At 41.0% G+C, this 24487-nt stretch overlaps 1 protein-coding gene and 1 long non-coding RNA gene across 2 annotated transcripts; one reads left to right on the forward strand and one right to left on the reverse strand.

The window, feature by feature from the left end:
- The first annotated feature begins 1673 nt into the window (after window positions 1-1673).
- Window positions 1674-18529, forward strand: egf (epidermal growth factor). The gene is made up of 23 exons (XM_076103438.1): window positions 1674-1800; window positions 5215-5414; window positions 5659-5840; window positions 6572-6799; window positions 6895-7097; window positions 7232-7345; window positions 7563-7685; window positions 9433-9558; window positions 10170-10295; window positions 10430-10566; window positions 10880-11028; window positions 11349-11453; window positions 11629-11852; window positions 13005-13172; window positions 13534-13683; window positions 13795-13959; window positions 14062-14178; window positions 14471-14593; window positions 14899-15064; window positions 15740-15904; window positions 17647-17738; window positions 17983-18048; window positions 18216-18529. The coding sequence occupies exons 1-23, from the start codon at window positions 1674-1676 to the stop codon at window positions 18356-18358; spliced, it is 3399 nt and encodes a 1132-aa protein (XP_075959553.1). The 3' UTR covers window positions 18359-18529.
- LOC142962793 (uncharacterized) lies at window positions 15569-19652 on the reverse strand. Its single transcript, XR_012957365.1, has 3 exons — window positions 18194-19652; window positions 17946-18052; window positions 15569-15895 (listed from the first exon to the last, which is right to left on the reverse strand). It is a non-coding gene; the product is annotated as an uncharacterized LOC142962793 (long non-coding RNA).
- Between the last annotated feature and the right edge of the window lie 4835 nt (window positions 19653-24487).

Here is a 24487-nt window from a genome sequence, read left to right on the forward strand (position 1 = left end):
CTGCAACCCAATAACTTTTCACTCATTCAAATTACTGCAAACATTATGGTGCACCGACAGAAAGGTTGCATTTGTAAAGTATATTCACCTGGTTTTGTTGAAAATAAACGTGGCAAAAATATCCAAATAAACAGCCGAGTATAATAATAACAGAAACACAGTATAATATTTTCTGAAATAACTAAAAAAATGGAATTGGTACGGACACATGTTACCTGACAAACTTAACGAAACGAAGACCTTTTTACAACAATACTATAATATACTTTTTAAAATATAGATCGCAGGCTTTAGGCAGCAGACATTGTTAGTACGAGTGACGATTTGGCAGCATGGCATTATTCAAATGAAGGAGTTTTGTCTAAAATGCTTTGTCTTGTAACTGCTTGAAGGTGACTCACCCAGCTGAAATGAAGAACTGGAACCATTTCTTTTACAAAAGCAATGACATGAGGTGGTATTTAAAATGACACTTTCCCTGTTTCCTAGATACGCACTCTACCTGGTGATTCAAACCCATGTGTGATTGACATCCAGCACACCAGTCACCTGAAGTGAATTATGCACATTAACATTTTCATTGTTATCTGCCAGGAGTGAAATCGTGGGAAAAGGTCAATGCCCTTCAGACGGCTAACATTAGTCTGGAGACGAGGCAACTTTCTCAGCCACGTACATCTTGTACTGCCCCTCTACAAGGTTACTGGTGACGTTGTTGCTGACAATATCCTAGTCATGGAGAGTATGAATAGAGGTTTCGGTTCCTGGAGTCTGTTAGTTGTTCTCATGGGTAAAAAGAGGACAAACAATTTATGGATAATCTGCTCCACTCCTCCTTCGTTCTCTATAAATTACTCACTCCACCGATTCCTCCCGGGAGCCTTCAACAGGAGACAGTCTGACACACTGACTCATTCACGCACAGGACACAAAACAGTGTGTCTATTGTGTGCGTTGTGTGTAAATTACTCATGTTATTTATGAATGCTGTTATAATTTGAAAAAACATACCAAAGGTCAATTTAGTTCCCCAATGAATACATAAATGAATATTTTAGGGTTGTGTTCTATCTAATAGCCTTAAATGCAACGTTCACCCCAAGTCTCTCTCTCCCAGACACAGACTCAGACAGACACATCCATCCACATTCAGAGAGGACATGGGTCAGGGGGTGGAGTGAGCGGAAGATGCTGTTATTATGTGGGACCTTTCTTCAGCCCTGCCTCATTTCTTACATAGTCCACATTCTGCTTGAGACACTGACTGTAGCTTATAGAAGATCTTGCTCCAATGCTGGACTAGCATGTGCAAAATGTACCACGGGGGTGTCAGGAATTTCAATCTTTGCTTCCAAAACAGACTGGCAGCCAAACTGAGGAGGATCCCACACACAGTTTTTTTGTTGTTGAACACTGCACTGGCAGTATTACACTCTTCATTCTGAGTACTCCATCCTTTTATTGGGGTATTACATTTCTCTTTAGCGCAGGCATCTTCTGTCATGTAAAGCTCCGCTGTCTCTTTAAGTTGAAGCCTTGGACAAGGATGCCAACAGTCCAGAAACAAATGTTGCTTAATTTTAGGGAATTCCTGTGTGCCAGTGCCAATAGTGGGAATGCCTGAGAAAAGGTGAACAAGTGCAGCTCCTGAGGCAGGGACGGAGTGCAGGATTATGTTGGCTGCAACGATCACAGCAGCGCTGATCTATTTCATGGTGCAAAGCTCTGGAGCCTTGGCCCTCGGTACAGCATGTTGGGATGAACGCCTATCGCGAGCGGGGAGAAACAGCAGCTGTGTGGGTGAGTTTGGTTCACACCTCTCCTGTTTAGACTGATACTCCCAATTCATGGTATTGATAGAGGGGATGTTGAAAGTACTGCAGAAAACTGGATACTCCACATATGTGTCAAAGGTTTAGAGATTTCTTTGGCCAGGGAACCAGAACTACTTTCACAAGGCACAAATAAATATGTGTAAAACATGATGATGCTCAATATATTGCTAAATAGTACATGTATTCAAATGCAGAGAGCCACACTGCACAGAGATCATTTTTTTATGTGCAATCCTCCTTATTTTTTATCAATTTTCTTTATCAATCTTAAGTGGATTATTATTACTTGAAGTTTATGTCTGTATATCTAAACTTTAAAAAAAAATAGTTTTTATGTCTTTAAATTTCAACAATAGACGTTAAATCATTTTCTCAGTTGGAAAATATCCCATTCTTCACAAACGTTCCCTTCTCCCCTCTATGTGAATATACAACATAACAGACTTCATACAGTAAACTACTATTACGACTACTGTATAGCTACTATTCTGTCTTGGGTTGGTGTTCAGGGATTAAAAACAAAACTGCAACCAAGTGAAATAAAACACAAGTTGCTCACACAAGAAGTACCCCACCCTAGAGAAACAGAGTGTAACAGTCAGCCACTCTACAGCATGTGTGGCAAAGTAAACTTGGCGAAGCAGACAATACAATGCAGTGTAGAACAGGTAGAGCAGACTGGCCTCTGCTTGAGTGGGAGTATCTCCGGCTGAGCCCAAGTTTTTTGTGGGATGCCACAAGGACATCAGTTGAAGCTTACAGATGGTGATTGCTGATGTCCAAAAGCTTGTATCATTAACCTCTGTCATGCCAGATGGCAGAGTTAAGTTAGTTGATTATAACGTTTTATAATGAATTGCAATAATGTGATAGTTTTTCAACACCCAGGAAGAAATTCTTGTCACTATTCTGTGTCCTCAACAGAGAAGTCAAAGCAACAGATCATCTTCCTTTGAGTTGGTTTAGTTTCTCCTCTACTCCAGCAGGGTGGATGTTCATCAACACAAAGGCTGGAACCCAGAGCCTTATGTAAAATGAAGCCTGAATAAACTATATTTAAATATTTTGTTTTAAAAAAAAATGACATTCTAGCAGCATTAAGCAGCACATAGTGTGGCTGCAACATGAAAGATCCCAACACACAAACACCTTTTTGCTCCAAGTAAAAATTGTATTTGTCCTACTCAAGCCCCTTTTCGAGTTTGCACCATGCTGGGCAAAGATTGCCCTTAAATTAGTGGGCCACACGTTAAAGGTTATGCAAGAAATTATAGGCCAATTATTGTACGCTGCATTCAATAAAATGACTCTACATATCCAGTTCTAGAAACGAAACATTTTCTTCACATGTATTTAGTACGGTCAACAGGGGTATGGATGTAATCTTTTATAATGGTTTATGTCATTTCATATCAATATATTTACTCTAACACATTGATGCAAAAAGGCATGTCAATCCAATAATGCCATGAAGCAGTCCTGCTTAGTAATTTACAACATTGTCTACAAAAGCCAAATACAACCACATATCTCAAAAGGTATGACGGTATGACGGTTGGTATAAACAGAATGCTGAAATCTCAAACAAACATTGTCCAACCCTTGCTGTCAACATGCCGTTTTGCTTATTGAGTGTTTAACATTTTATCCACGGCTCAAATAATCAAGTGTTTGGTTCTTTTGATGAGCAACAAAATTGCATCGGCTACCCCAATGAACTGGCTTAGCATCCAAAATGGCCACTCAAACTGTCCAAATGAATGCTACCACAATGTAAAATGGGAAATCAATGTCCACATCGATTGTCTTCTTCATGCATTAGGAGCAGCTGTATATGTGTGGCTTTGCTGTCAGACAGCGCTTGCTTTCTTGTTTTGTTTTTGAAAACTGAAAATGTTGGTTTGAGTTCCCGTTTCTTTTCCCCCCAATAGAAACCAATGAACTGTGCTTACTAGGTCAAGAATCATGCTGACCACCATGTGAACTTGTCAATTAATGATTCATCTGGATGCCTCCTAGCAACTCAACAGTAGCCATCTTGGGGATCCCAGGCCAGACATTCATTATGTTGTTTGTCTGGTGTTTCTCATTGTCTTCTTCATTCCACAGAGTTAAGAGTGGTATCCATGGTTGCACACGACAGCGTTATTTCCATGATGGACCAGTGAACTTTTTATCAATAGTCACACAGACAGCGAACACAGATTTGACCTCAAATCAGGCTTTTTGATGAGATAATTTGACAAATGTAACGACAACTGCAGCATGACACAAAGAGGGAAGTAGGAGCTATAGAAATGTTAAATGCTGCCATGGTTACCTCCCTGTCCCTGGAATTCGTTTAGTTAATACTAGAATCACCGGGGGCTGCTTTATACCTTAAACTGCCAATGGGTAAAATGTATCCGCTATTAGAATGTTGTATCAGGAAAGTCTATAGTTGTCGTCTCTTTACGCTACTCACAACAACAATCCTGATCAACCGAGGACACATCGCTCGGTCCTGAAACCTTTGTGTTCACTAAATGCATTGAACTGCTCTAATGCCTGATGTACATTCATGAATCTCTTTCTCTTGTCCATAGTGAAGGTTAGCCTATGACTTATGATGCAGCTCTATTGTAGTAGCAGACAAAAGGTGTTGCTATACAACATAGATTAATATATATATATATATATATATATATATATATATATATATATATATATATATATATATATATATATATGCGCAAAATGAATGGCACAACGATGACTGCATGGTCTATAGGGGTAAATTTAACTAGCCGGTGCTTAAATAAATGATCATTTTTAAAGTCTGGCTTTATCTTGACACATTTCCACAATAGAGGATAACAGACTGCATATAAGAAGTGGAGGTAGTCACAGAGACGTCACCCATTGGTTGGTGGGCCGCAGTTTTAATGCCTTGAGTTCGGGACTTTTGCGATTGCTATAATGGTTTTTGGCCAGAAGTGACACGAGAGGCTGGAGCTAAGTAAAACTGAGCGCTGAATTGGGAATTTTAGGCAACCAAAATGGTAAAAATGAACCATCATGAACTGAAAACACACTGTGAAAGGGTTAAAGTTCTAAGCCTTAAACACGTACAACTCCCAAATCGGACATCGTGGTTGCAAACCGTCGATCAAAATGTCGCAACGCCCCAAATCATATCCTGCTTGATTGTCCATTCCATTCTAATTGGGACTATATTTTACTAAATGGACATCAGGCGGATGAAGACTTGAAACTAGCGATTGATACCACAAACTCATGTTTACAATGTTGAAGCAGACTGCAATCGAGCTGATTTTATCCTTTTTTTATGCCGTTGGGTTGTTTAATGACAGACATGTTAATGTTCTATTTCGTCAAGCCTCACAGCCGTTCCTGATATTTGGCCATGGGAAAGCTATCCATCGGATGGACCTCGATGGGAAGAACCAGAGAAGGCTCGTGGCTGGAGTGGGAAGCTCGATCCTGCTCGACTTTCATTTCAGAGAGGAGAGAGTTTACTGGGCTGACAAACACACTGGAGTCATCTACAAGGCGTCAGTGAAAGGAGCACACAGACAGGTGATTATGTAACTACATTAAAGTTGTAAAGAACTTAGATTCCAGTCACTTGTCTGAGATTTACTCATCCAACGCATCACTAACGCATCACTAACAGATGTAAACAAATATATAGGACTCTAAAGAAGATCCTTCCTGGAATGAAACTAACTCAAATCTTACTTGTTTTACTTGATATTCAATTAATTAATCATTCGTCTTTGGTTTGATTAGGACAATTTTCATTTTAATGTCTGTTTTGCAGAAACTGTACTCATCTGACAAACATATCTCGGGCCTTGCAGTGGACTGGATTTGGAACCGTGTATATTGGACAAGTGGAGAAAAGGGAAAAATCAAGACAATGGATATAAACGGGAAAAATGAAAGGACTCTTTTAAGACACTTGACCCAACCAAATTCTATAAACGTTGACCCCGCTAACAGGTAATCCACTACATTGTATATATCATATCATAGTTAATGTATTGCTATTTCACTCCCTAAAAATGAAACCTATGATGGAGATGGGTTTGCCTTTTCCAGGGCTTATAAAGCGAATATCACCATTTTCTGTTTTATGCGAGTTCTGTGAATTTAGGCATATTTCTGAGACGCAATCTCATTCTCCCAGCCTGCTCTCTCCCCCGCACTGCCTGCGCTGTCTATGTTCATGCCCCCGAGTGGATATGCAAAAGTATATCACAGTGAAGGATTTATATTAACATTTGGAATATTTCTCCAAGAAATAAAATGCCAAGAGCATGTTTTTTTTTTTTACTTACATGTCTGTAGGGTGTCTTAGGATGTATTAAACATTACTATAATATGACTATGAGGCAAAACGATTATGAAGCTACTGATTTGGGGGCATTCCTGTTAGTATTCATACGAGGGTGAGGGAGAGGAGGGCACACCAGTGTTGAAGAGGTGCCGACCATGATGAAAGAACAGGTGGGAAGGTAGATATCCATATCATATCTTTACAGCCACCGAGCAAAAAAAACGATATATTAATTTACCAAACTTTCTACATGACGACTCAACGTATTAAAATGAGCAAACAGAGACATTAGTAGAAGCAGCGACAAGTTTGTAACAAAGCGATCAAACAAGAAAAAAATTTGCCAATGCTTAATTACAAAGTCCGTTCTCAGTTCAACACTAATATTTTGCAGGTTTCTTTTTTGGCTGTCCGGCGGGATAACACCAAGTATCCAGCGGTCCGACGTGACAGGACAGATGAAAACTACACTCATTAAGATAGCAGAACAACTGGAAGCCCTGTCAATCGACCGAGAGGACAAAAGACTGTTCTGGGTTCAGTTTGGTCTACAAGGAGAAAGTGCCATTGCCTCTTGTGATTACAACGGCAACGTCCTGCACATCGTAGATCAGCCCCTTTGGTGAGCATATCGTTGTATTCCCATTACTTATTTATCACTATATTTTTGTTAGCACACTGGGATGAAATGCTTTTGTTTTTGTCTCCTTTGGTCAGGTCTCAGTCACTGGGGATATCAGTTTTTCTGGAGCACTTGTACTACACTGATGCAGCCTCTCGGGTTATAAAACAAGTAAACAAGTACGCTGGTGGAGAGCCACTGAATGTTAACATAAAACAAATGGCAAAACCCCCAGTTAATATCAAGGTGGTACATCCCCTCAACCAGCCAATGGCAGACTCCCAATCATCTCTTCCAGGTTACAGCTGAACTTTGACATTTAAATTGCTCTGTAGCGACTCTCTATTTTATCCCTCGTATTTACATTTACTTTAGACATGTCTCAAATGATAACACTTTAGTAATGTATTACCATTGATCCCTTTCAAACAGGTTGTGACGAACAGAGTGGAAATTGCGTGAACGTGTGCTCCAGTCTAGCCGAGCAAGGGACGTGCCAGTGCAGTGAAGGCTTTGCTCTCAGTCAGCAAGGCACTTATTGTGAAGGTTGGTGTCTATGAAAGAAAAACTCCATCAAGAAAAGATTTGTTGTCCAGTTAGTATAGAAACAAGCACTGCCCGTTACCAAAGTTGGAATGAGTCTCACAATTTGCAGTCTATTACCCATCATAAACATATACACGTACAGCATAAATAAAGTATGGCAAAGCATTTAAATAAGAGCATTATGAAACATCAATGTATTTGTCTGTGTGTGCCATAGATGTGAATGAATGCGCGCACTGGAACCACGGCTGCTCTCTTGGTTGTGAAAACATCCCAGGCTCCTATTTCTGTACCTGCCCTAAAGGATACGCCCTCCTACCAGACAGGAAGACATGTGGAGGTACAGTGCAAATATTTGTGTTGTTGTTGTTATGTTAACTCATTTCATTCATTCCATAATAGTATTATTAGTTGTACGAACATTTTATGTTCCACAGAAAATAGATTTACAGATGAAGTTGTATGAAGCATAACAGCTAGCTAGCACTAGTGATAAGTTCACTCTTCTTTTTGTTGTGATTTGAAAGGTGGCATTTGTCCCCCAGACACTACTTTGACCCCACGGAGCCCATAAAAAGACCGGGTCGTATGCTAAGCATACTGGACTAGACATATGTGAGCTGTCAATTGTGTGTTAAGTTATTTGGGTCAAAACAGTGACACTAAAAGGTCTAGTTCTGCTCAGACTGAGAGGCTATGTTAATGGAAGAAGGGATTTCATATTCAAGTTAGTAAACGTATTTTCAACCATTTATTTTTAGGATTAGACCAATATATCTGTTGGCAAACCCCTTTTAAAAATCAGATCGCAGCCAGTTTTCTGGTAAAATGATCAGATATGTTGATTGTTTTACCTACCTCAGTCTGCATTTGGTCATTCCTCTCTGCCATAATGCAGGTTTGTTGTCTGTCAGCATAACAACAGATTATTTTTAGTGAACAGATACCTCAGACAATCTAATGCTTTGGCACAAACGTAGTGCAGTCATGAGGGAATGTATAGAGAATCTTTATTTAGTTACATAAACTGGCAATAAGGATTCGGTGACAATTAGTTTACCCTGAAACCATAGTGTAGCTATCTACACAGCACTTCAATTTACAACATACTAAAACACATTATGGACAATCTCTTCTCTTCTAATGTCACAGCTGTGAGGCCACCAGAACAGGGGAGCTTCACATTCACAAGCTTCACATTCACAATGAGATTAGATGACGAGGTGACATTTGCAATGGGGACATGTCTGGTCAGCAGCTTTGTCTGTTCTAAGCCGTTTAGCAGACAACCTTTGCCAAGGTCCAGAAGAAAACAGACACGCAGCCAAGTGAGGCTAGACAATAGAGCCGACGACAGAGATTACGTGGCACAGTATATAGCCGGGCTGCTCACATGTTATATTTTTGATTTAATGAAAACAAATGGGGGGAAAAATGATTTTAAAAACAGCAGGCATAGAACAGTTCCTCCTGCATGTTTGCTCATAATTTATTCAATTAATGTTCAAAGTATCGAAAAACGTACCACAAAACAGCAAGAAGCTGGAAGGCTAGAACAATCATTTGTACCCGTTACCACGAGGGAGAAGGTACCAGTCAGAGGCAGAGCCACAGATACTGAAACTATTTCACATCAGATTCATATCTGTACAGCCCGCCTCTGTATTCATGGCCATCACAGGCACAGGAGATACCACGCTCATGTGAGCTAACATCACATCATCCTTACTGTTTGGGCTTTGACTGCATTCTCATCACACGTTCACCTGTTTCGATAGGGTTAGGGCCGACTTCATAAAGGGATTTTACTAAGAAGCTTGTTGTCCATCCGGCTGTTAGATTCTACAACCTGCTGAGCCTCCAAATAACCAGGAACATTTTTGATCACATAACATCCCTTTGATCTTGTAATATGGCCCGAAATGAACAGTTGTATGACAGCAAATTCTTTAACTTTTCTTAATCACTCCTATGTTTCTGTGATTCTAACTCCTTTACCTTTAATTCATCAGACTTGTACCAATATTGTTTCCATGGAAAATAAAATCATTTTAAGATATTGATATTGATTTTCTTTCCACAATCAGAAATCGTACCATGTGAAGGCAATATGACCAGGAAGTGTGGCCATGGATGCCTGACAACAGACGAGGGTGCTGTGTGTGTGTGTCCGGAGGGATCTGTACTACAGGAGGATGGACAAGCCTGTACTGGTGAGGACTATATTACAGTTGATCAGCCCTTTATTCTGAAGCTAAAATAAACATAATATTCAGGATTTTATGCAATTTTTTAGTAATAAAAAAACATATCTTACTATATTATATAGTTAATATATATATTATTATATATTATATATTATATATATATATTTTATATATGTTTTAGAAATACACCAGTGTAGAAAGTATTTTTTTCTGTTTAAATGCTGAGGTTCAACGCATAGAGAAGGATTATTTCCCCATTGAGAAGGCATTTATCTTCTTATACTATAAACATAGGAGAAATATAAATATAGTAGAAGTGGTCAGAACAAGGCAAGATGGATCAGAAGTCTGGGAGCACAGCAGCGCGGTCATCAGGTGGCTTTGCATTACTGCTTAACAGATAATGATCACACAAGTGATGCAGTCAATTTACTTCAGTTGTATTATCCCGTAGTAAAATTAGGAAAGACACATTGCCCTACCCTACATGCAAATGTTGTCTTTCCAGTAATAAGATATTTGAGGTATCAATATGTCGTTAGAAAATGGGGTCTCCATGTGAAAATCACAGATTTATCTGTGCGAGTACGTCTAACACACTGTGTTGCCGTTTGCAGGCTGCTTGTCTGCAGACAGAGGGGGTTGCAGTCAGCTCTGTACTCATGTCACCCCTAGTGGGTGGCAGTGTGGTTGTCTGCCTGGCTACCAGCTCCACCAAGACGGCAAGCGCTGCATTGCCTCTGGTGAGTCATGCTATGGCCAAGCCGTCAGATCGAGGCGGATAAGCCCACACGTATAAACACTCTCTGCATATTACAGTGGGTTTAAATCTACTGCAGAACATCTAATCATACAATTATGTATTCCTATTCTTCAGGACCACCCCCTTATCTGCTGGTTGCCAATCTAGTGGATGTACGACAAATTAATCCTGAAGGCCCTGGGGATCAAACCCTTGTGGAGGATCCAAGAGGAGCAATCATAGCTTTGGACTACGACCCTGTCCAGAAAAATGTAAGATGGAAACTGCTCAGACCTTTTATTGCTGTTCTGTTTCAGATGTTTTCAATAGAGGCATAAGTAGTACAGTTGGTACTATACTGCCCTAAGATGTCAGAAGTCCTCGGGAGTAACACTACTTCGGAAGACCAGATTCAGGTTTTTGTGCAGACAACCAGGGACATCTAGTGGAGAGACACTGTAATTTGAAGGCCTGTTTAATGAAAACCAGTCTTTTCTACTTTATAGTTGTAATAGTTGTTTTTAAAGCTCATCTATTTTAATTACTGAATGCAGTTCCTTATATATTTTTGAATGCATTTTGAAGGTGTACTTTGCTAGTGCAAGCCAGAAGACAATTGAGCGGGTGGATTTGAACGGCGGGTCGAGAGACGTGCTTGTCTCTGATGGTTTGGACTCTCCGGAGGGTCTGGCGATTGACTGGGTCCACCGCAGGATGTACTGGACGGATAAAGGGTGGGTGGTGTTTGCACGCAGTAAATGTTGAGGATAAAGCATGAAAAGATTGTTTCATTAAGTGCTGAAAGTTTTAACTTGAACATTTGTATTTCAATGTTATTTTGTGGGACAGTTGCTTTTGATACTTCGGTCATATTCGATTGTTTTGTTTCTATTAAACCTCAAATTAATCCACAGGGACAATTTAACATTTAAGAGTAAACTTTAAGAGATGTTTTTTATAGAATATTTAAGAAACAGTTGCATTGTTTAACATTGTCAGAATTGAAATGCTTTTTGTTTTCAGTTTGACACTTCTGTATGCTTTTGTCCTCCAGCCAGTCAACTGTTGACTGCAGTACCTTAACTGGGCTGAACAGAGAAACCATCATCAGCAAGGGGCTGGAAAAACCAAGAGGAATCGCAGTTCATCCTTTGGCAAAGTGAGTGTGGCTGTATGAGTGTGATAGTTTCAGAAATTAAAACTACAAACTTAGAACAAATCAGCAAGAGGGATTTCATCTGACATCAAAAAGCAGCTGAGCTCATAGCATGTAGCACCTGTGGGGCTAATACACTTCCTCTGGCTAATTCACAATGCTCCCTTTACTTTTTGAGGAAGTTGTTCTGGACTGATATTGGGGCCCACCCTGTCGTGGAAAGTGCCTCTTTGAAGGGGAAAGACCGTGCTGTCATTGCTAGAACCAACCTTGTGTCACCAAGCGGCCTGACCATCGATTTCACAGAGGATCGTCTGTTCTGGTGCGACCAGATGAGGGGCCTGGTGGAGACTGCTGCTCTGGATGGTTCAGATCGACAGGTCCTGTTAGAGAACCAAGTAGGTGAGGCTTGTGTGACACATGCACATGCATATACAAGTGCACTGTATTGACAAAAAGTCAGATTATATAATATTGCAATTCAGAGCAGATTTGTTTGTCATTAGGAGCCAAGTAGAGGTCTTCACGGGTCTACCTGAAATCCTAGGAACCGAAACCTGAGCAGGGACCCGCGTGGGTTCAGTTCCCCGATTTATAAAGTCAATCAGGTCACAGATTATTTTTTTGGCAAGAAACGCAGGAGAGAGAGAGAGAGAGGGGATGACATGCAGCAAAAGGCCGCGGGCCAAACTACAACCTGAGCCACTGCCTTAAGGACTGAGCCTTAATGGTATTAGCACTCCACCTGTGAGCTTACAGGGCACCCTGGGTCCTGGGTCCTGGGCCCGTTTTAACATGTGCAATGCCCGAGTGGATCCGAGAAGACCCGGCTGTGATCAGACAGCGCTGATCGTGAAGGAAGTGCTGTGAAGGGTCAGATCATCAGAGAGCACAAGTCAGACTCTGAGAACCCAGATAATTGCAAATTAGCAATGCTAATGTTAGCAGCCATGGCAATGAGCAATTCGTATTATAGTTCATAAGAGCAAGTTATCTTTGTTATGCTAGAGGTAACAAAACTTGTATTTTATATATCTTTTGTATTCAATTTAAAGTTGCGTTTGTCATCCGTCACGTGAAAATTCTGGTTAACTTGTTAATAGAAATCGACTGTGAAATTGGTGTCGATTGGGTCTGTGCCTCATAGATGGATTTGGGTCCGACATTTTTGGGGTTCTACATGAACAGACGGGTCTGGTTTGCTTCCGGGTAGTACAGTCCTGAGACTTTTAGGATTTTGGGATGAACTTTTGGACCCGTGAAGACCTCAAGTCGAGTCCAGTAGATGCTAATCTAAGCCTGACAAAGTGCGCCTTAGACTGACATAAACAGAACTGAGCCTGAAAAAGTGAGGCTAAACTGAACAAACTGAATTTAAGAATTTAAGAGTAAAAGAAGAGGGAGAGATTAAAAGAACTCTTTTGTTCCCAGCATTCAAATATGTTGAATTCCCTCTTTAACGCGTGTCCTTGCAATCAGAAGATATAGAGTATTTCTCACCTTAAAACACTTGGTGAACTCGAGTCTTCTTTCCCTCTTTTGTGATTCCTCCAGCTCGACCTTTTGACCTTGCAGTATTTGAGGACAGGTTGTGGATATCTGACCGGGAGCACCAGCAGCTGAGGAGCGTACACAAGCGGACTGGGAGAAAACTGCAACGTATCCACAGCAACATGGTCCGACCAGCGTCCATTGTGGTGGTTCATCCCCTTGCTAAACCAGGTACAGAGAGGGATTCATGTTAGAGATTCATTTGTTCAGAAGTTACACACTGAGGTTTAAAAACACTGCATGTAGCAACATCAAAGGACGGATGATCACAAGATGGAAGACTGTGCGTTGTGGCGAGTATATTCTGCTGCCTCCTCTGTCTTTCTACCACGTGTCAGTATTTAATGCAAAAAAACATTGAATAAAATAAATTCCTGCGCATTCATCGTCGATGGCTGATTTCCTGAAATGAAGCTGGTGAGCATTTGAGATGAAAGCTAAGATATATGTGTTGGCTGGCAGCAACAAAACAAGTCATCCACAAAAATTCATGATTGAGATTCAGATTGTCATTTTGCACACACGTCTTCAGGGGCAGACGTTTGCCTTCACCTGAATGGAGATTGTGCCCAGGTGTGTGAAAGCAGACTGGGGTTCGCCCACTGCTCCTGTCTGTCACGCCACATCCTGTCAGCCGATGGAAGAAGTTGCTTGGCCGCCGACGCTTCGAATGGAACAGCAGGTGATGCGTTTTAAGAAAGCTTATTTAAAGTGTCTATACTTCTGCATGAGCAATGAAGAAAAACTGACTAACGATGAACGCTTGTGTTGACTATATGACTTCACTGTGTAGAATCAGGAGACGGTGAATCCAGTGATTCAACGTTTATCAAAAACAAAACACACGACGAGAGCACAGCCCTGACAGCACCTGGGCGGTCGACTGGTAGAGCGGAGCCTGGTCTGAACTCTGATGAAGGCAGCGAGGCAACTCTCTTCACAGACAAGATGGTTTCAGGTAACAGTGTAACAGTGCTAATCATTGGGGTTTTTTTTTCCCCCACTCAAGATGTTATTCTAACTAAATGTGTACGATTCCATATGTCCCCTTCTCCGTCAGACCAGAATGAGTGTTACTCGCTCCGCTGTGATGTAGATGCACAGTGCCTGCTGCGTGCTGGCAGCCCAACCTGTCTATGTCTGGATGGTTTTACAGGTGATGGACAGACGTGTGTGGGTGAGTATTTCTGTTTTTATGAATGTGTACTGGGAGAAAGTAACGTATCCTGAAGAAAACATATGGGGTCAACTAATTTGATAGATAAAAACAATACTTTCACCAATGTATCAGAGAAGTGCACGCCTCGTTATGGAGAAATTGTCCATCGTCATTCTTCTTAGTTTGATCGTAATGCTAGAGGAAATGAATGAAGGCTCATTTTGATGAGCTGCTGGCGTAGAACGTATACATAAAACTTGTGTAACTCTGAATACTGTACAACTTTAGGTCTCTTCTCCTTTTGTTTTAGATATTGATGAGTGTACACAGGGAACGCACACATGTGACAAAAACGCAGAATGCCAAAATGCCTTGGGGAAGTATCTCTGCAAGTGCCAGGCTGGATACCAGGGCAATGGGAAGACATGTCAAGGTGTGTCTGCATTAGAGTGTTAGGAAACACTGTGTTTGACAGGATACGTGTGTTTGCTCTTGCTACTGATCATCAGGTGTAGTATTTAAACTGGAGAGTGTTGTATCCAGTATGACTCAACATAACCAACACTAGCACAGCTATCATTAATGGGATGTAATATAACCCCCTTTATCATGAACGGAATGTTTACATGAGTCACATCAAAGGGGGACGAGTGTTCTAAACAGCCGACATTGATTAAAGAGATGAAAAGGTAACTGTAGTCTAATCCAATGAAATTATTTCCCCAATCCTCTCCTCAGAGTTGGAGACGACATCACCGTGGCTGACGACCGGTAGCCCTGCTGATGTCTCCACCCGGCACCACAACAGTGACTCGGTAGAGAGTTGCCCGTCCTCCCATGAGTCCTACTGTCTGTACCAGGGTGTCTGCTTCTACTTTCCTGAAATGGAGTCCTACGCTTGCAAGTAAATAACCCCCGATCTTCAAGTTTAACAGTTTACTGATTACCTTCAAACGAGATAATGTCGCTTTACCAAGCGGACATGATTTGATCCTCTGTTTTGTAGAAGACGAGTACAATCGTAAGCTGCTCTTCATTCGTTTCAGAGTTTACAATAGTTGGTTGAAATATGCAGTAACTCAAACTGTAATGAGGAGAATATTTAAGTGATCTCCGAAAAGTACTAATTTTCAAGCGGCATTCATATTAGGCCAACATTGTTAGAAAGTATAACCACACATTACAGGTTTTCTGGTGTCTTCTCTCTTATTTGCTTCTCTCTTATGCTATTCATTACCGTGGATAACCAGTAGGTGTCAGTACTGTCCCATTATTAAAGCCATAACCTCTTGACAAAGTGGCTACAGGACAGAGGATTCTGAATTTGACTTTTTTATATTTATACAAGTGCTACTATCAACTAATTACGAACAAAACAAGTTTTTTATTTCAAGTCAATAAGCAGGAACATTTTGTGGATGTCATCTCGAATGAAATAATTATACCCAGCTCAAACGGAGGCTGTCCAGGAGACATTTAAATCCATGATTTGAGTACATCATTTTAGCTTACATGTAGTTATTTTATATAGATTGTGATCATGAACTACACACTCTGTTTGACTTTTCTCCTGTTGCAGTTGTGTCTCAGGCTACATGGGGGAGCGTTGTCAATTCAGTGACCTGGAGTGGTGGGAGCTTCAGCAGGCCGAGGAGGAGAAGAGGAGGAACGTGGTCATCGCGGCCTGCATGGTGGCCCTCGTTTCCCTGCTCTCCATCGCTGCCTGTGTCACCTACTGTTACGGGTGAGAGGGGAGACGGAGGAGATGTGGTAAATGAGGGTCAAGGCGTACAAAACTGCACTGTGACAAATGAAGGAAAGAGTTCATGAGGAGAAGAAGAAAGAAAAAGGGGAAATGGGAAGAGTCAATTGAGGGAAACTCTGTGAAGAGTCAAAGGAGGAAGAAAGTAGGGACGGGAGAAAAGGAAGATGAGGGAGGAAGCACGATGAGAACGGAAGTAGAAGAAAAGTAAGCAAGACAGGTAACACGGAAAAGACTAAAAGGAGACAGTCAAAGATTAAGAAAACACAAAACAAAGCATAGTAGGAACAATGGATGAAGGTAAGAGGAAGATGAGCCACAGAGGAAATGTTTGGTGAAAGGAGGGAAAACTAATCAAACAACAATATGATGTTTCATTTACACTGATATCTGCAAAGAATGAGAAATATTTTCTCTGCTAAAATGTTCTATAATTAGCCTCAAAACTGCATTCCATACAATACATTCCCCAAGTCCTTATCTCAAAGGATATTATGATGCAAAGCTTACCATGTCTGGACATAATGAGATACTTACATCCCCAAAATAATTCTATTTATAAATGGGTTTGATTCAAATACTAAATGTAGGAATCCTGTTATTGGATTCATAGGCTTCTCCACCCCAATGGTTACAGAGAGAGCTCTGTTACAGTGCGTATGATCCGCCCATCTTCCAATGGTAGATAAATTGCAATAATGTATAATATAAGCAGTCAGCAGTGTTGTGCTTATAGTCTTCTGGAGGCATAGGGCAGCACAGACAGCCAGGGAGGAGCTGCTCACCGCAATGAATGAGCTGACAGCATTTAGAGGTGTCTATCAAACGCAGGGTGGCATGAGCCGTGTAATGTAGGGGTCTCGGCATGACCGCAGGGGGTCAGGGAGCAGATCACATGTGGAACGAATGGCATCACGCAACCCTGGTTAGCGGTAGTGAGGAGCATACGTAAACGACATCCTCCCTTTCATTTCCACCTGAGCTGTCTCTAAGTAGCTGATTTGTTTTACCGTTGTTTCGCTGGCTTATGGACAAGGCTGTTGGCATTCTCCACTCTTTTGACTCACAAAGCACAACCCCTCCCCTCCACCTACCACAGCCGAAACGTTTGCAGTCTCGGCTCCCCTGTGGAAGAGGCACGCTTTCAATTACATGCTTGGTTTAGCTTGTTCTACAGCAATTACACACCAAAATAGGTCATTTCTCAGCGACAAAATGGAGCCGGTGAGGTATGACCCCGGAGGAAACGCTACATGGCCGCCAATAGCTCTGCCTCAAATTGCCTTCTGCACTTGACTGCAAGTGCACTTGAGGAGGAAACTAAAGCACCAAACTCACAACCAGTGCAACACACAAGTAAACTATCACACAGTACATAGTGATATGGGCTAAAAAACACAACTTGTTTCTCATGCTGTGTCTTTTAAAATACACTAAAAGCATAGACACACAGACCTTTGGGCAGTTTATCTCTCAACCTAAATGTAGCCTCTGGTAAACAGGTCGGTGAGACATCATGTATTCTGACAGCATTTTAAATATTGGTGGTTTTTTAGTTTTTTTTTTACAATATGTTTTTGCACTACGTCTGTGTGTGCAGTAAAAGGTGCAGGACATTACACTGCTAACAGATTACGCAGAGCACTGGTCAATTTCATAATTCCTGCCATGTTGAAGTTGAATAATAATTTCACTGTAAAGCGCTTGTACTGTTCTCTTTGCAGAACTAGAAAACTCTTCCACAAACAGCCCTCTGTGGATAATGTGAGCGAGACCAGCGTGACAGATGAGAGCATGTCAGAGACCACCACTACCAGCGTGCCTCGGGTAAGACCATCATCACTGTCATATATATACACAGTATATATACCTTTAAGTAAAGGAAGTCATCCAGAGAAACAACGTTCCATTAAATGCAAGTTAAATCCAACTAAACTTGTAAATTCCAAAGAGCAAGAAGCCAGTATTATGTAGAATAATAGAGCTATAGTTAATAAACGTCTCAATGGATTACTGTACAAACCTGCAGTTCTACATGGTGGCAGAAAACGGCGTGGAAGGAATGGTCGTCCCTGTGATGGGCTGTCCCAGAAGAGCTGTCTGTCCATCCTGCTCTTCAGAAACAGGTACCTGAAACCAATAGCAACACCCTGATGAAACACCCTGGCATTCATCTTTGCAGACAGTATTCACCTCATTCCTTTTTCTACTTAAGTAACGAAGATAAATATCCTATACTGGGATATTTTGCGATTAAAATCCCTAAATTACGTTTTTTTTCTTTTTTTGCAAGGTGACAACCATGCGTCTGAAGATTCGGGAACGTTGTCCAAACACAACAGAGGGTACGAGTGTTCCATGGTGTCGGCTGTTGCTGTGGAGACCACGCAACCCCCCTGTCCATCGCTCAAGTCCGTCTCCGTCGAGCTCGTATAGTTGTTCGTCTTTTTCGAGCCACCAGTGCTCTCCCAGACTCCCGGCCTAGAGCCCCCTGCCTCCTAGTTCACCAGACAGACCGACAGACGCAGCGATACAGTTAAAACACACACATACTGTAACATCTGGCTGATGTGCAAACTGCTAAATTAAGAGTTTCATTGCAAAATGGCACACCTCACAAATGAAACAAATGTCACATAAGCTGTTACCTACCATAAGGTTATTTGTTGCATTTTTGTAAAAAGCAAATATCTGGTTTGCTACTCTCATCTGTAGATTTATATTACACACTAAATGTATTAATGCCACAACAGTTCATGAAAGCTATAACAAGTAACTGGTGGCATTACCCAGAATAGATCATTTGGTGTCTAGCCAGGTGTAGTGATAAAACACTGGCTAGTTAGCGTGACAAAGGAAAGAAAAAATATTATGAACAATTTCCCAGAATACAGTATTTGGAATTAAACTCTTTCCTGCATCAACATTTACCTTATGTTGTAGCTGACAATAGCATAAACTGTATGTCATGTAAAATACATACATTACAGTATGTCTTTCCTAAACAGCTCCAAAGTAGATCTTAAGTTTATTATCAAGTGTTGTAAAAGTTAAAAAAAATAAAAGAAATCGCATATAACAAGCGAACAAAACTATGAAATCTGGGCATATTTTTGACACGAAAAAAAAAATGCTTCCATTGCTAGCTTTTCAAAAAAATAATTAAAGAACAAGTACAGCTTGTCAAGTTATGAGTCATGACGGCTTGATTTCTGTTCGTCTAGCATAAAGCATAAATACTAGGACCTTAGTTCACATTTTAGTTTCAAGTCGTCAATTCTGTTTGAATAGCTCAAAAGCACAAATGTGGTTTTTGTTGGCCACCAGCATCTCTAAAAAAAAGATCCCAATCCTTAAATCAAACGCTGTGAATGCCGTTTGTGCACTAAAGTAAACAATGTTTGTCTCGTGACAACTGACGTCTGCATGTGTCCTCTGTTGAATAAACCGTTGCCCCTCCAATGCGCAGGAGAGCTTAAGAATAGAATAACTGCTTGCGTGTGTCATAAAGGGATGCGTTTAGTTTCTTTGTTTGGAAATCACATTCATGTTTTCCCTGTTTGTAAACTCCAATGCGGTGTTTTTGTGACTGGACTAATATTCATCATCGCCTTCAAATTCGGTGTCGTGCCGAGTTACAATGGTTTGTTGCTCATCTTGTCGTTCCGCTCAAATGCACAATAAGTATTCTGCCTGATCCGTTATAGAGAGCGTGAACTCAGCTCACACAACTAACCTGACGGGTGCGATATTGTTAGTCAATTGTATATTTATTTTTATACAAAAGATCTGTTTACTTGTGCCAGAGCTCCATTAATATCTATGCTTTCATAAATAAGGCGAGGGGACACTGAGCTGGATTGCTGATCGATGGACGATAGACTGAATTGGATAGCTTGGTTTGTAAAGGGAAGGTTTCTTGTTTTTGATTTCTATCTAATGACGCGTTGCCGTACGAGTTTTCATATCTAAACAAGCAAAACAATGGTAATATGTATTTGGAAAACACAACCCCCTGCCAGAGTTTTCATTCACAGTCTATAATTATCTGATGATGTATTCTTTTCAGCTCCCATGTACTATAACTGGAATTACAAAACTGCAAAATGAGGCTTTTAATTCCACCAATAAAACTATATTCACACCAAAAACAAAATGTGCTGTTAATAACCGCAACACATTTGGCATCAACTATTACACATACTAAACTTTTGCTGTTCTTCTTTACCAAACCTTTTTTATTTGCAAAACACACTTTTCTAATGACATCGTCTTCTTATAATTGAAAGATTATTTTGTCTTGGTCTCGTTACAGCCCATCACACTCTTCTTCAAAAGCTCTTGCTCCGCCGACGGTGCGTTTCTCTCCTCCACCAAATCTAACGCTCGAGTGGTGTTGGTAGCGATGCTGCGACCCTCCCTCCACCACCACCACCACCACCACCACCACCCCATCTGTCTCTTTCTATTTCTATCTCCGACTGCGACACTCCGTCTCAAGGTTGACTGGGAATTGTTAATAGAAGGACCCACAGCCTCTTTGTTTCGAGGCAATGGCGGAAAACAAAGCACTTTAACTCAAAAACCATCAGGGGCCACATCGATATTGATTTTCCTGGCAAGACACACTTATCTATATATTGGCCTCCATTAGAGCTAACAGATAGGTTAGGGCACCACTCTAAACAGGAGCAGTTCAGCCTTCAAGTAAAGATGAAATTGGGCCCAGTGTCAATTTATCTTGTATTACTCCTCAATTGGGGCAACAGGGGGCAATAGAGTCACAGACACTGTAAGTAACAGGGGCCTCGGGGGGCCTCCGTTTTGTATCTTCTGTGTAGGTGCCATTGTTTTAACTATTAATAATAAATATACACACAGTTGCCAGTTAATTAGGCTACAGCTCGCTACACCTGACACAGTCTTAGACAACAGTGCTGGATGTCTATTATACAGAGGGGTGTTTGTCATTATCGACATTATATGGATATATATGGACATTATAATATAATGAAGGTGCTATTGTATTAGACTGCACGAGTTTTAGCTAGATTTACTCCTACTCTCACTACCTGACAACTAATACACCTGAACAAATACCTGTTGTTTTAGCTACTTACTTGCTAGTAGGGATCTCCTGAGCCTATTCTAAGGAAGGGTATCAGGTTTGATCCAAACATATCTTAAGGATTGTTATCTCCAAAAATGAAATCCTTTCTTTACTGTATCGTACTGTGTTTTGTCAAGAAGTGCTCAGATCTTCTACTTAAAAGGTAGTACAAGAAACTTCGTTTACGAGAGCTCCAGAGTCCCTTTAGAACAGCTCTCCTTATAATGTAGCAGGGGCTTCCCTGAGTCCTGGTTCTGGTTCTCCGGTGCCTCTCTTCCCTCTGACAGGTTCAGCTATACGGCCCGAACCTCCAGCAGCGTGGCGTCGGAGTCTGGTCCCAGCGTAGACCGGCCCGAGCAGCGAGGCAGAGGTCTGCTGCTGAGCCCGATGTGTGGCCGTCTGCGGCGGGCCGGTCACTGCCGGAGGCCCCACTGGAGTCGAAGCTGAAGGTCTGTCTGGTGGACCTGCATGATTATGAGCAGCAGTACCACAGAGTAAAAACACTTGGATACAAGTAAGAGTTCTGCATTCAAAATCTTATTTACCTAAAAGTAAGTATTAGCATTAAAATATACTTCATACGGAAAGTAAAGGTACTCATTATATATTTTCTCTGCACCAAATTAAGTGTCTGGATTATTTAGTGGTAAAAGTAATTTGTCCCACAGGCAGCAGACACATTTGCCGTGTTAGAGTTTAAAGTATGGAAACAAATTGTAGTTTTATAAACACCACCTTAACCACCGCTCTACTAAAGTCACCTTCTGTCTGCATGTATGAGCTTTAAGTTGAGCTTTTAGCTTCAGATGTTGAAAGAAAAGGGGTGGAGTGAGGGGTTGAGTGTGCCAACGGATTATCACAGAGACACAGTACGAGAAGTCGAAAACATGAACTGAGAGTTACCCAAAGTTAATTTAATGCATGTTAAAATAATAAAGGAATTGGAGAAGATTGGACAAGTGTCTTTTTTTCCACAGCACAAAAAACATACAAGTACCTGCAGCAGTTTCATTCCTTCTCTATTATTCTGCCAGATGGGGCGAGCTTTGCTTTATCGCTCACGCCTCCGTCCCAGCCCGGAGGACAGCTGATGAGGGCTAAAGAGGGAATTAGCTACCCACTCAAAGGCTTTGCTCTGATCCTTCAGGTCAGTGTTTGGTCCCTCCAGCTCTTGAGCAGGACAGAGTAACACTAGTTTGCGAGGATTTGGGCAGATTTGAAATCAAAAGGGGAGGGGGACTAATGCATGTATTGGACATGGATACATGAGCCAGAATCTATGGGTGCACCACAGAGGAGGGAAAGTCCCAAACCCGGGGGCTCCTGAGGGGGGTTTTGTCTCCTGAGGGGCAGTTGGAGGGAACATTTTGAGTTTTAAACCTTGAAATTCCCCTTAAGTACAAACTTAATGTAAATCAATGAACATTACTGCAACCTAAACATATAATAATGTTTGGAGCCATTACAAAATATCCAGTCGAACAGAAGAATGTGTTTCTGCCTTTTTGAATATTTAAGATATATTCGTTACGGAAACATAGCCATTATCTATTATATGGCGTCAAACCTTTTTGTTTTTGTCCTGAAACTGCTCATGGATCATATTTAGTACTCTTATACATCATATTTTAAAGTTGGCTATTCCCATGCAAACTCTAACAAGTCTCCAGTGTGTCTGCTACATTCTTGTGAGGGTGAAAGAGCTTTTTAAACATTTGAGGACCAGCGTGGGACAGTACAGTCAGCTGAAACCATTGCTAAAGATCTACGCTTTCTTTAGTGGGTTGCTGGTGCTTTCAGGCAGGAGGACCCACCTGGTCTCGTCGTTGCTCTGGTAAACTAGATGTCAGAAAGTTGCTCTTGCAGTTTACATGCTCACTCTTGCTGACAGTTAGGACAAACAAAGCCACAAATAGAAGCTAAAAGGTGAGAATTCTGGTGGCACATCATCAAAAATAACTCCAACTGGATTTCTCAAGGAGTATTCAGATACAATGAGGACATATTTGTCACGCCCATTTTGATCCAGCAGATGGCGATAGTGTACAAGGAAAACCACTTCACCCAAAACCAGCTTGTACTGGGACATTACCAGTGTTACGAGCTGTGGCAGCAATTTATTCAACTTTTTCAATGAAATTGCTTCTTGTGTGTCATTTTTCAAATGTAAAAATGTGCATTAAAGATCAAACTAATATGTAGAGGAGGACATTTGCTAATAAGCCTTATGTTACATAGAAAGTAAACTTTTAACGCATTGGAAGCTGGAATTACACCGGCAGTAGTGGAAACTAGATAGCATATTTTGTGCATTTATTTTCTTTGAATTGCTTTGTTTCTGAGTCATTATATGAATGTCATAGTGAGCTCACCTGTGCTGGTATGTCGCAACAAGCAAGTTCGTCCTGCACACGTGCACAGTGGCACCTCTGATGTTGGTGGGGCGTTAATGTCAGCTACACTTGTTTCTTCCATTCAAATCTTCGTAAACGTCGTTTACAGCACTTACCGCAGCTGTTAAAGACATGTTCAGATTCCTTAAATACTTTTATTTGCTCGGACAAAAAAAAATATGTCTGCTGCGAAATTAAGAGTTTTAACAGCAAATTGCGAGTCGATTCATAACAGATACCGGTAGCCGGAAATGACGTATTTGTCGTAACAGGAAACGGTTACTTCCGGCTACCATGTTTTGTTTTGTTTAGCTCAAATAAACAATGGTTGGCTTGTCAAAGAAACACATCAGACTGGGATAAACCCTTCCTGTATCTTTATCTAGTATACTACAAATAAATGCCATTACTAACATAGGAAGTGGGACATTTTCTTTACTTGAGTAAAGTTTTCACTCTAAGGGGAGTCTCTATTGTAGAATCCAGCAATGATGTATTATTAATCGCAGGAAAGAATAAAAAAAATGTTAGGTTATCAAGTTACCAAAATAGTTAACAGAAGAAAAGTTTGTTGAGATTCAACATTTTTTTCACAGATATATTTGGTCTCAATGATGAAGCTTTATTGCACTGTTGCACCTCTAGGGGGAGGTCAGGTACAGTGGATGTGCACACTTTTGAATGCAGGTCCAGCAGCAATTGTAGAGTAGTTAGTTGGTATAGAGCCCAATAGCTCAATTATCATGTCATGTATGCTGTTAATACCTTCCACCAGCAACTTATGTCCAGTGTTTACAAACACTGACTTTAGATACCGAGGTGAAACCACAAAGTGGAATCCTTGATATGCTTAAGAGCTCTCAGCAGATCGACAACTTAACTGTCGTACTGCTACAGAAGAATCAAGTTTGACATGCACAGATATCTGGATGAGATAATCACCCTCAGACCTTTCTAATTATTGCTGCCCAACATGGCTTTCCGGGTTCAGCATTAAAAAAGGATTAGGTATAACAATATGTTGACGCCGAGACAAAAGAAAATACACACCACAGACACGTG

This window comes from Anarhichas minor, unplaced genomic scaffold (assembly GCF_050575085.1).
Source record: "Anarhichas minor isolate MPS153535 unplaced genomic scaffold, ASM5057508v1 ptg000028l, whole genome shotgun sequence".
Classification (NCBI taxonomy): Eukaryota; Metazoa; Chordata; class Actinopteri; order Perciformes; family Anarhichadidae; genus Anarhichas; species Anarhichas minor.